Source organism: Lepisosteus oculatus, chromosome 29, assembly GCF_040954835.1.
Source record: "Lepisosteus oculatus isolate fLepOcu1 chromosome 29, fLepOcu1.hap2, whole genome shotgun sequence".
NCBI lineage: Eukaryota > Metazoa > Chordata > Actinopteri > Semionotiformes > Lepisosteidae > Lepisosteus > Lepisosteus oculatus.
The window spans coordinates 2,600,470-2,613,114 of record NC_090724.1 but is presented as its reverse complement, the minus strand read 5'-3'; the positions used below and the strand labels follow the sequence as shown (position 1 = coordinate 2,613,114).

At 43.1% G+C, this 12,645-nt stretch overlaps 1 protein-coding gene and 1 pseudogene across 6 annotated transcripts in view; both read left to right on the top strand.

The window, feature by feature from the left end:
* crtc1b (CREB regulated transcription coactivator 1b) overlaps positions 1–12,645 on the top strand; it is a 43,691-nt gene that overhangs the window by 11,918 nt on the left and 19,128 nt on the right. For all 6 annotated transcript variants that reach the window (XR_011183972.1, XR_011183971.1, XR_011183970.1 and 3 more), the window contains exons 6-10: positions 1,146–1,231; positions 1,341–1,384; positions 3,614–3,834; positions 5,899–6,044; positions 8,420–8,866. Coding sequence is in view for 2 of the 6 variants with exons in the window: in XM_069185886.1 (XP_069041987.1) it covers positions 1,146–1,231; positions 1,341–1,384; positions 3,614–3,834; positions 5,899–6,044; positions 8,420–8,866 (944 nt within the window). In the remaining 4 variants the exon portion in view is untranslated. The remainder of the gene's footprint in view (positions 1–1,145; positions 1,232–1,340; positions 1,385–3,613; positions 3,835–5,898; positions 6,045–8,419; positions 8,867–12,645) is intronic.
* On the top strand, positions 9,444–9,622 carry LOC138225600 (U2 spliceosomal RNA; annotated as a pseudogene).

Genomic DNA, 12,645 nt, shown 5'->3' with positions numbered 1-12,645 from the left:
CAAAGGGAAATGTCTCCATGTCACCCAGGAGAAGGTTCCCCAACGTTCGTTGTGGGAGAGATCGCTTTGGGGGACCCTTATCCATTGTGAGTTTCCTGCTGCACTAAATAATTTCCTGGTGAGGAATTGGGGTGCCCACCATGCACTAAAATTATTGGCCCCACCAAACAGATGTACGTGAGGATATATACGATAACAGATGTACAGTATGGGCAGATACACGGGAGAGGGAGCATCAGCCATTTTTTCTTAACGGGGGGCACCTTTGTTCCCATTTTTAATCTGGAGCTTCTCTTAGAGCTTGGGGTGCAGTTACAGTCGTGCTTGCGAGATAGGAAACCCCCCATTTGACACCCCTGACTGAAACCAAAAGTCTCCTGAGAATTAAATGTAATTAGTTGTGCTAAGAAAGGAATCCTGGGATGTGTGCTTTAAAAAATGTATCACTGGGCTGACAGAATCTTCTATTAAATATTAAATGCAGTTGATTATAAATGTGTAATGATCTCAGCTTTCTCCATCTTGGATTTGTCTTTTTTTGTAAAAGAAAATAACACTTTTTGGTTCCTTATTTCCCTAAAATTAGTTTCAGGACACAAAATACAAATGTATTGTTAAAGCCAATTGTGGCTGCTCAGACATGCAGTGTACAAACAAAAAGGCATATAGAAGAAATGAGACATGTAGAAAGTGTAAATTTAAATATTAGCATAAATCTGAACCTTTTCTTCACAATAAAACTACACCATTATCTCTTGTAATTTTTTGTCAACACTTTATGGGCAGGTAATAAGTATGGTGCTGTATTTGTCAAGATGCAATTAATTAAATTGCTGGGTTTCTTGCATTCCTCCCCACAAGCAGCTGCAACCTATAACTACATGTTGAAAACAGTATTTTTTGTAGACCTTTGGATTCATAGGAATGCTTCTGAATGATCAGAGCACCTCTGTTCTCTCTAGCTTTGTGTGAGTGATTTCTGTATAGAATCTCTCTATCGCTTTCAGCTTTTGTACCATGCCATAACAATACTGTATTGCACCGTACATCAGTGGAAAGTGTCCCGAGATGGGTGTTGGGTGCTTTTTACATTTTTTTACAAACCTGTTACTACAGGTCCTACAGCTGACACTCTCTCCTTCCAGTTCTTCTTCTAACAGTGCCAGGCACAGACGAGCAGGAATCTGAGGCGGACAAAAACCTCCAGAATCAAATCTGGGATAATAAAAAGGTATGTTGGGGGGGGTGGGGGGGGGGAGGGCAGGAAGTTTATGTTTAGAAATTCAGAAATGCCTTCATGCTAACCAGATGGATTCAGAGGCGTTCTGTTCTTCTTTCAGAATGCGTCAGCAAGGCCGAAGTCTTGTGAAGTCCCAGGAATCAAGTGAGTTCCTACTGTCTATCCCCATGGCTGGCCTGTGCACTCAGATTTTCTGTTTCATTTTGTTTAAATTTGTTTTTGAAAGAGGTGCTCAGGGGTCAAGCGTTTGTCTTATGCAGTCAGCATATGCAGACTGGTTTTGGAATCAAAATGCAAAACTCTTGGCATCCACCCGAGCACTTAATACAGTGATACACTGTAACACCACTGCAATACAGTATTGCTGGCAAATCCCCTTGTTGACCTCTGCTCACTCGTTTAATTGCACAAGTGTGTAAACACATGCATAAACGACATTTTCATCAAACGTTGACCCTCATTTTCACAAAGGAGAAAAATTAACTCGTAGCACTGATTAAAACTGTTTTGTGCCAAGTGGTTGCTTTTTTTGCTTATTTTTAAATATAGTATAGCCATTCCAATTAGATTGTACATTATCAGCGTGCTTTCAGCTTGTTATGACAAGCTTGATGATTTCTGGCTAATTGGTGATGCTGATTCAGTTTTTAGTGTAAGTGTAAAATCTTTAGATGCACATTAAAAGTAATGCTGTAGGTCTGTTTTTGCTCTCTAGCTGCAAATGTGTTTGGTAATTAATAATTGCAGGGGGGGGGGGGTTAAATAACAATGAAATAGTTTATAGAAAAACGTTTTGAAAAATGTATGAAGGTAAACCTATATCTGAAACGGATGGGTTTAATAAAGAGACTTCAGATTGTACATCTGAAATTCAAGATACAAAATGATATAAAATGTAGTTAGGTGTCAAATCATTCTAAATAAATTACAGATAAATCTAATTTCTAGGATCAGGTGATTCAACATAAAAGAAGTGTTGTAGGAACTTTCTAACCTGAATTAGGTCGAGGCTGAAACTTTGTCTGAGATGGGTGGTTGGCTGCAAATGATTCTCAAAGCTCCTTCAATGCAATAAAACAACTTTTCACCAGAATTGGAATTGGCACCGCACTGCAGGATTGGAGGGTCCATTTAGCACGCACTTCTGTGGAAATTTCATACTTTTCTGACAATAAACAATTGTATTATTCAGAGCCCGATAGTGTAATCTCCCTTCCACCTATAAGAATTACGTTTTATCAAAATTGCACTTAGATTCTTTACTCTTCATCAATGCAGAATGAGTTAAAAAACAGATGATTGAAAAGCATATTCTAGGTAGCTGTTTTTAATTATTTAAAAACAGATAATAATAATAATAATAATTGCTTACACTTAATATAGTGCTTTTCTGGCCACTCCACTCAAAGCTCTTTACAGGTAATGGGGATCCTCTCCACCACCAGTGTGCAGCCCCACCTGGATGGATAGATATCTACTTGCATGTGTGTCTTTTGGTGGAGAAATTTTATGATCAGTTTAGAAACTGCGTATCAGTGCTGGTCCCTCTTGAGCTTAGAAATATGGAGACCCCTTTAGTTCTTGGGCACCACTGTAAAAGAAGGGTGGTCAAGCTTAACCATTGACAAACTTTCTAAAGAGCCCTGTGAGAATGAAAGGAGATGTTATACCCCATTTTTGCACAGGTAATAAAGTGTTAATCAAAACGGCAGAAAGGAAAAGTGGCAGAAGGGAACTGAGCCGGTAATGACTCAGCAGGATGGGGTTTGACGTGAGGCATCTTATTCTCCTCGTTGGCTTGGCCACTTTCGTAGCGGGCGGAGGAGCAGCAGGGATGTTGTCATTTATCCAGGGAACGCGTCAGCTTCCCTGTGTTTGTTACAGAAGCACAGTGGGTGTGGAGAATCCTGACAATGTGTGACTCAGGATAGTCCTGTGTGTGTTTGGACACTGTGTGCCGTTCAGGACCAATGCCTAGCTGCAGTGGCAAGTCAAAAGAAATGGTAGCAATAGTAAAAAGTCAGGAAATCACAGCGCTTACTGAATTTTAAAAAATGACAGTCTTCAGGGAATGACCACCTTTACAGAGGAGATTACATTAGAAACCCCTACAGAGCAGGATTTGGAAAGGTGGTCTGTGTTCTCTGTGGCACTCTGGCTGCTCAGTAGAATCAGAAAACGTTGGATTGATTGGTTCATCTGCTGCGTTAATTAACTGGTGTGGGCGATGCCGTTTCCATCAAGCTGCGAGCACAGGGCCAGAAAGAAGAAGCTGAAGCATTTTAATCCGCGCTTTATGCTTAAGAAAGGAGATACACCCGGAGGCCTGACTGGATCGAGTAATGTCAATGTTATTTTTCTTTTTGGATTTAGTATATTTCCGTCACCTGACCAGGAAACTACCACGTCTTTGATTCCAGCTGCGCACAACACGGGGGGCTCCCTGCCCGACCTGACAAACATCCAGTTCCCCCCGCCCCTGCCTACTCCCCTGGACCCCGAGGACGCCTCCTTCCCCGCGCTGAGCGCCTCCAACAGCACCGGCAACCTGGCGGCCAACCTCACCCACCTGGGCATCAGCACCGCCAGCCAAGGTGAACCCCTGAAGTAGAGCAGGCAGCCCCCGCGCGAGCGATTTGTAGCGCCTGCTGGTATTTCAGTTCCTCCTTGATCTTCTGCTGAGCTGTTGTTTTTGCTCATATTGGTGATTTTTTTTTAATGCTGTGTGATACCCGAGAGCTCTCTGGAGACCTCAAAGGCACAAGTCCCTGCTCCAGCCTTGGGCCTTGTAGTGCAGATGTTGCAGGTTCGAATCTGGGTGCAGCAGGCGATGTTGTCTCCAGGGTGGGGTGTATATAGGTCAGCCATCCTCAGGGGGCCACGCAAAAGTGGCGTTTATGGTGTGCCTGACTGCCTGTGAGCTCGTGTTCCGACTCAGAGGTGGTCACTCACTTCAGGCAGGTCAAGTGGTCACCTGTGGCCCTGACCTAGTGGCTTGGTTTATATGATGTGCCAGCAGACCTTTGGAGAATTCTGAGGACTAATTCAGGACTTCAGAAGAAAGTTTTCCTTTAGCCATGAACAACAAATAGTACACTTCTGGGAGCTGTGACAGTAATGACAAGTGACTGATTTTGATCTCATGGCTATGGTTTGTTCTCGGAAGCGCTCAGTGTCGTGTCTGCTGAATTATTTTGCTGCCTGAAATGCACTTATGTTATCACTGCTGGGATCTTTTGATTTTCTGTTGGGTGTCAAATGCTAAATGCGAAGTCAAATGGAAGTTCAGTAATTATTATTTCTGTTGAGCTATAACAGTAGGAGGGCTGCATTATCCTGCACAGGAGTGAGGAGGTGTGGTGCCAGAAACAATGAAATTACAGTTCATCAGTCTGCCTCCCCTGGAGTGCACACAGTGTTGGAGAGAAATCTGGTGTTCTCTTCTTTCTTTTTCTCAATTCAGGGATTCAGATTTAAAATGTCATGAAGGCCAGTGCAGCTGGAGATTAAGTACAGCAGATTTTGTAATTATCTGTTTTGAATGAGTGGGTTAATACAGCAGAGTAATATAATATTGTGTGCTTTTCGGATCTGGGACTAGTGAGCAATTTTGATTGTCAGTGTAGCCAAGTTTTTTTCAGAGCTGTATATCTTTCCTCAGCCTTGCTACAGCAGTCCTTGGCTGGGTGTCTTAGGCCTTGACCTGATGCTGAATGCCATTGTCCCAAGACATTATTGTCAATATCTGCCATGTAGACAGGCAAGAGCTGTGTCTTTTAATGTTTTAGTCAAATTCCAGGTAGGAAATCTAATAAAATACCCTCCAACACTTGGGGAAAAAAACGAAAACTGAACAAGTCTTTTATGACCCCTCACACTAACACCTGTGTAATTCAGATTGTACCCGCGCCCGTAGAAGACAGCAGGCTGTCGGTGGCTTTAGCACGATCCCCTGGCTGCAGGAGAGTGAGCGCTCTGTGGGCTCTCAGGCTTCATGTTTATTACAGGTCTGGTGTCTCGTGCGCAGCCTGCCCTCGCACGCCTTCCTCAAACATGCGTTTCTCAGAAAGGGCCCAGATGGCTGTCAGGAGGAGGAATGGCACTTGGCTTGGTTTGCCCCTGCGATTCAAATGCAAACACATTACAGGAAAATCTGTTTCCACCACAGGCGTTGCCTGGTGAAGGAAACCAGTTAGGACATTTTTACAAATCTATATTGCGTTTCTTTTACACACCACCCCTGCCAGGACTAATTTTACTTGTAACGTCACGAAACATAATGTAATTTTGTGATTTTTTTAATCATCCAAAATCCAACATGCATAATTCCCGTGTTCCATACTGATTCCGAATACCACAACCACAACTAGAAACCACCCTCAAACTAAACTATTTCACCTTGAAATGTTTAAAAGCCTCCTCCTCTCTTACCTGAATTTGAAAAGAGCTTATTAATAACAGAAAACGCTCAGTTTAGTTCAGTTCCATATTCCATTCAGCAGTATTACTTGGCAGCAATATGAAGAAACATCAGGATGAGATCCTCCTATCACTTGTCCTCAGACAGATGCTGCTGTTTTCTAGGTGCCCTCGTTAATGGCAGAGCTGATGCTGGCAGACTGTAAGTCCTCAGGCTGTGAATTATTTTATGTCTGTAGGTGTCCCTACATCACAAGCCGGCATGACTGGGGCAGCTCAGCGCAGGCAGCAGACGGTGGTCCCACTGACCCTCAACACAGACTCCCGACGGCAGCAGACACAGCAGCTGTCTCCCACCCTCTCTCCTCCTCTGACCCTTGCACAGGTAATGGATGTGCAGCCGACGGCCTGGGCCAGCTGTGTCACTGCAGGACTCCTAGCAATTTCATTTTCTAGTTCCACTGAGCTGAGCTGTTCTTTCCTGGAACGATCGAGTCAGCAGGTGCTGTAATAAATCTGCATGCTGTTAATAAGGTAAACCCTTCTCCAACGTGGACTTGATAATGCACAGAGAATACAGTGGAAACAGATATCTTCTGGGCGCAAAACATTTCACTACCTACAGTCATGCAGGGTCGGCCAAATGTATTTCCTACTTTTCTGCTCCAGAATCTTCTAGTAATGTCTCCGAGACTCCCGCACCCCCACCCACCATCCACTCAGCCTCATCTTTTTTCACCATTTTGGTTCATAATCTTACAAATCAGTATGGCTGCCCAACTGCTCCTAGGAGGTGCAGGAGAGGCAACCTGTAAGATAGGTGTGAGAGACACCACCATTTAAACGGAAGAGTTTAATCGCTTTTGTAAGAGTCATAAATGATTATGCTTTTATTGTCCTACAGTATATAGATTTCTTATTGTATATTAATTTTGCACAGTTCAGTATAGCGAGTGCCACTCATTTGTTTAAAATAATATGCGTACCTTGGTATTAATGTAACTTAACACCTTATGTAATAAATTGGGATATAGGAGGTTAGTTTCCCACTGAAGTTCAGAAATAGTTTGCTTGTGTCTTTTAGTATTAGAGTGTAGTTTTGATTTGCTACACAGCATATTCCTTAGTGCATAGTTTATGTACAAGGGGCAGAATCTGTTTGTAAATCAACAGGAATTTAACATCAAGAAAGTCAATTTGCTTTTCTGATTTCCGCATGTCTTTTATTGTGAGCTTAATAAGATCATCTGAAGCTCGTGATTGAGCCTCCCACTTGTTTTTGTTATCCTGATTAACTCCTGAATTTGGTTTGCAGTTTATGTAAGGTTGCGTATTTCTAGTGCTGCACAGGTTTTTTTGGTGAAAAGGGGGGCAGCAGTATTCCTCCTCTCTGTCAGTGGAATCTCCCCTGATTTGAAGGAGGTTTAATCAGCTACCTTCTGCACTGCAGAACCTCCAGCCAATTTCTCCCACACACAGCAGGGAGAGTCGTGCCGCAGTGCCTGTCTGGCTTTTCTTTGCCTCCTCGGAGTTCCCTCTTTTCCTGCTGCGTCTCCTGGGTTTCCGTCATCTTGCACACCCAGGAGGATTTACTCCTCGAACGTCAGCCTTGTGGCAGAACTTGTTCGATTAAGCAAACCCTTTGAGGACAGGCCAGATGTGAAATGCTCAAGCCACGCAGTTTACTTTAAATTGTGTGGTTTATTTAAAACATGGCTTATAGCATGTTTAAATTGTAATAAATTAGAAAGAGAGGTGTGCTGTAGTGTATTCAGTAGACTTGTGGCTTCTGTTTTGTATGGTTCAGGGGTGATTAACTTTAACTGTCTTTTCTGTTATAGGTCCAAGCTAATCCAAGATTTCTCAAATATCCTTTAGCGACTGGAGCAATTATGTACCACTTCAGTAATTATTGTAATTACCTTGAAAGCCCTATAATAAGACTGGAATAGTCAAAGTTGCATGCCCCTGAACTGTACAGAACAAAGGCCACAAGACCATATCTCTACAGCAGACTGCTGTTTATCATTCATTGCAATTTAAGCAAGTTTTTATTCATGTCAGATTTGATTGCCGCTGGAACAGGTCACTGTCAAGTGATCTTCTGAGGGCTTTAGTTACTGTAGTCTTATGTGCTGAAAGGTGGGCTTTCCAATAAGGTTTCTTTTTCATTTGCAAAGGCAGTTCTGATTCAGCAGAGCCATTTTCACAACTCCACACAACGTAATCTGTGTGATTATGCGTGTAACTTTATTAACCCCCCATCACCACCTCTGGTTTTGCAGTTTACAATTGTGTGCAAAGAAGGGAGGAAACTTGAACTTTATTGCCATATGTAATGGGTACATGTACTGGTACAATGGAATTCTTACTTAGAGAAAGTCTCTCGATTGTTAAAGTGAAAAACAGTGCATCAAGACAATATACAAACAAACAGTAGACAATGTACAAGTCAACAAGTAAACAGTTTGAATGTAAATGATGCAGACATGTAAACAATGACTGCAGATGTGCAATAAATAAGAAATTACAATGAGGTAGATGGTGTAGGTGTGGTCCGAGGGGCATGACCAAATGTCTTCACCAATCGCATTGCTTGTGGGTAGAAGCTAGTCTAGTGGTAAGTGTCCGTATGCTCTTGTATCTCTTTCCTGAGGGCAGTGGGGTGAAGAGCTCATGCCCGGGGTGGTGACTGTCCTCTGTGATGGACCTGCAGCTCGGGGGGTTTTCTGCCTGACGGAGCGTGGTGTTTGCTTGCAGGCGGTGACGATGGAAGCGCTGACCCTGGAGCAGCAGCTCCCACCCTACTCCTTCTTCTCTCAGCCCACGTCGCCGACGCAGACGCAGGTGGTGAGCAGCTTGCAACAGCAACAGCAACAACAGCTGCAGCAGCAGCAACAGCAACAGCTGCAGCAGCAGCAGCACCAACAACAACAGCTACAGCAGCACCAACAACAACAGCTACAGCAGCACCAACAACAACAACAACAACAGCAGCAGCAGCACCAACAACAACAGCTACAGCAGCACCAACAACAACAGCTGCAGCAGCACCAACAACAACAACAACAACAGCAGCAGCAGCAGGGCTCTGGCCTGCCCAGGCTCGTGCAGCTGCCGCCCCTGTCCGTGTCAACTGCCTCCACCCTGCCCCAGTCCCCCCCAGGCAACCAGACGCAGACCTCTGTGGGCATCGATATCAATTCGGTGAGTGCTGACCGCGTCGCGCCCTGTGACAACACAGCATGCCCTGCAGCTCCCCTCTGCTTTAGAGCAGGGCTTCTCAGACTCTGGACCGCCCACTCCGCTCCGCCGAAATCCTCTGACCAAAGGCGTCGACGCCGGCCAGTTTCTTTTTAAAGTGGGTCTTCGGAGTGCAAGTGAATCTTTCGTGCAGGTGGCAGAAGACTTGCCCTTCAATCCACCGGGGCGAGTGGCTTTTCATTTCATTTTAGCTTTGGTTCGTTTCTGAATAAGCTCATCTTTCAGTGGGTGTGCCGTCGTCCTGCTGTCCAATGGACCTGCACGCTTTCTCATAAACCCGCCCCCTCATGACAACCGCGGTCATGGTTATGGGTTGTTCTGCTTGATGCAGAACATTTCTGTAGCGCAAACTTCCACCCTCTGTGGTCAGTATCAACACTCTGTCCACAAGGCGTAGTCCAGATAACACCTGAAGTAACATTATAGATAGGATGTGACCGTGTGATGAGTATTGATAGCAAGTGCTCTTGCTGCGGCCCTTGCTGTGTTGCACGCAAACAGCATGAAAACATGCACTTGCAGCTCATAAAGGACTGTTATAGAATGTAATATTTTTAGATGCAGTTTAATATCTGATATGTCCCCCATCGGGGGACCACATATTAAATGGATTTTTGGAACAGGGAGCTGGATCAGGAGCTTGCTCCGTCCTCTCCATGCATGACGTGCTGAAGAATCTATAAAAAATATGCATATTTCACAGGTCTAGTCAAAGGCTCACATTCATGTAGGTCTCTGAAGTTCAAACCACAGTAGAAATTAGAGGTATACACATTGCATTAATTGTATATTTCACACAGTCCCCTTAAATTAAGCTTCAATAAGTATGTTTGATTTCTTTTTTCTCTCAGTAGTGGGAGTGTGAGTAATTACTAGAAAACACACCTTTGTCTTGTATCCATGTCCGTCTTGGACTGAAAGAGACCAGTGTCAAAGTGTTTGCTAGTTCAGACAACCCTCCTGCTTTTCCGCATTTCCGGGTGGTTATTCCTTGCAGGTAAAGCCGTGATCTGGCAATAAGCCCCAAGCGTCCGTGACTGGTTCCCATCCCGACGGCTTTCCCCTTTTCAGCGCCCCAGCCACGGTTCGGGACTTGGGCTGGGTAGCTCTGGTGTGCCTAAAAGAGCCGTTGGTGACTTGCAAGGGCCGTGGTGGCCCGGTGAGGCACCAGACCGCTGTTGCGTCTTTGAGATCCAGCGCTGTAGTGAAACAGAGCAGCAGAGAGCTCTCGCCGGGTTTCCATGGCAACCCGGAGTGCCTGCATTGCTGACCTCTTCAACACAAGACCCACGATTTCTTCTCTTCTGTCGGCTTTTTGAGTTCTTTCAGGAAAATAAAAGAACATTGTTGGCAAGGTTTTGATCAATTTTGAGCATTGCTCGGTGTGGGAGCCCGCTTTGGTCTGGTTATTTGTTTTGCAGACCACATACAGTACGTGTGTGGATGCACATAGTAGCGTAGTTGTGACTGAAGCTGAAGTGAAGCAGCCATTTGTTATGGATGTTTCTGAATGTGTTAGTCATGAGCACTTAGCCGCAGCACAGCTTTTAGTGCTGAAGACTGGAGGCAGCAGACCTCACATGCTGAGGTTTTCTGTTCATTATGTAAGAGTGTAACCATAGACGTGAAAGGATGCAGATTGTTTTTTTACTTTACAGTGAGTTAGTAAAGTACAAGCAACTATTATGTCAAGGCTGGCTCAATAACGTCTTGGTCCATTATGTTTCTATACAGTATATGAGAGAGTTGGAGCTCCTGGAAAAGTTTAGTCACGGTCATGTTTGTGTTTTTATGACGTGAAGCGTGAGAGCTGAAGTTGTTCTTCAGTTTTAAATAGGAGCTGATGAATCACTTTGAATTATTGCCTCTGGTCTTTACTTCAAAGCTATAACTGATTGACCAGCAGAAATGTAAGCAGCCATTCTCTAATATCAAGTGTGAATCATCTCGGTCGATATTGTTAGCCCCTCAGCCAGAAAACACTATTAAAGTAATTGAATAATAGGGTCATGCAGCTCTGATCTCTTGTAAACAGATACTCTAGTTCAGCTCTCAGGTTGTCTCCTGTCTTCCCATGTGTATATGAATTACCTTGTGCTGCTGTGCAGTAGGCAGTGTGTATCTCATTTCTTGCTTGTTGCAAGAAATTGCTTTGCTTACCCATGTGAATATCCCACCTAGGTTTTTTCAGTATATTGTTTTCCTACATAATTGAGAATTGAAAGTTAAAGTCTGCATTGATAAGCATACAGGCTGTGTAAACTGCTGATGTAAATTTAAAAGCCAGATTAGATCAGTAGACATGATGATGTCCTACAAACCCTTTTCTAACAGGCCATGTCATATGTTGTGCTATGAGTCCACAGATGCTGTGGTGTGGGCTCCTTTATAATTTCAATGAATTAATTTAATTTTAATTAAAAACAAATAATTCTCCTGATTAGTTTTAATTATACAGAAAAGGATGCTTAAAATCGCTGCCTCCTTTGTAAGGCACACTGACGTACTCACGATCTCTGATAGGGTTGTCTTACAGTTTGGTATTCAAAATGCCATCCGATCATCAGAAAGGTCCCAAATGAGAGGTGACCATTTGGCCCATTAGGCTTTATTGGACCCTTCTCACTCTAGTTCCTTCAGCTATAACTGGAATCATGTGGTCAGTCGTGTCTGTGCACCTGATGTTAGCCTATACAACAACAGAGAACATGCAGACTCCTCACAACAGGTTGCCTATCCCAGAATCTTACCCAGGACCCTGCAGCTACGAGGCAGTGGTGCTAAACCACCATGCTACTATGCCACATTTACCTTGTGCAGTGAACAAGCAAACAGGCAAAATTGTTTTGTGTTTTTTTTCTGATTTCTCATGCAGTAAAACTAGACTAAATCTACATTAAATCCCACAAAGCCTTAGAAAATCTGCAAGGGATTTTGTTTAGAAACATTTTTTTATTTGAAAGAAATGTTTTTCAGTGCAATCAATGTTTCAATGCAGTCTTAATAAAAGTTTTTTACAGCAGTTGTCAATTTAAAGGTAGAAAAAGAGAATAATCTTGATTACACTTTGTTATTTTGTACAGAACAAGAAGAATTTGACAATTAAAACTTCATAGTGGGCTGTTTGTGTTATAAGCACATTGTGCACTAGGTAGAGGAGCTGAAATAAGGATTTCGCATTAAGATAAAGGATTAATGTTTCCCATCTTGTACTGATCTGGAAACTCCTAATGTCAGCTTTCTGCAGACCTACAGATTAATCAGAGCCTGCCAAGCATCCCATTTTATTTGAAAACTTTTAAAACCATTTGCTTTGTGTTGTTTTCATCCCTTTTTCCTTGTATCATTTACAAGTGACAAAACTTACAAAAATGATATCTTAATGGCATTTTGTTTTATAATCAAACCATTCAACCATAATTTCTTCAGCCTCCAAAGACCTTGAATGCTACGTTTTCTTCAGATTTTTATTCTATCTGAACTCTGTTTCAGTGAATTAATTATGGGCTCTATTAGGAAAATGAAGCCCTTCATTTTCCTGGGTCTCAAGCCAGTAAGCACTGCAGTCTACTTTTTTTCTGCCTTCTGGTTCAGATAGATTGAATTATCTGCTTGTGAAAAAATGAAATTACGCCTCATAAAGCAAATAATTTGTTATAAATCAAATAATTAGAGTTCTGATAAGACATGCTGGGCTTTGACAGCTTGATCTGTTCAGTCTG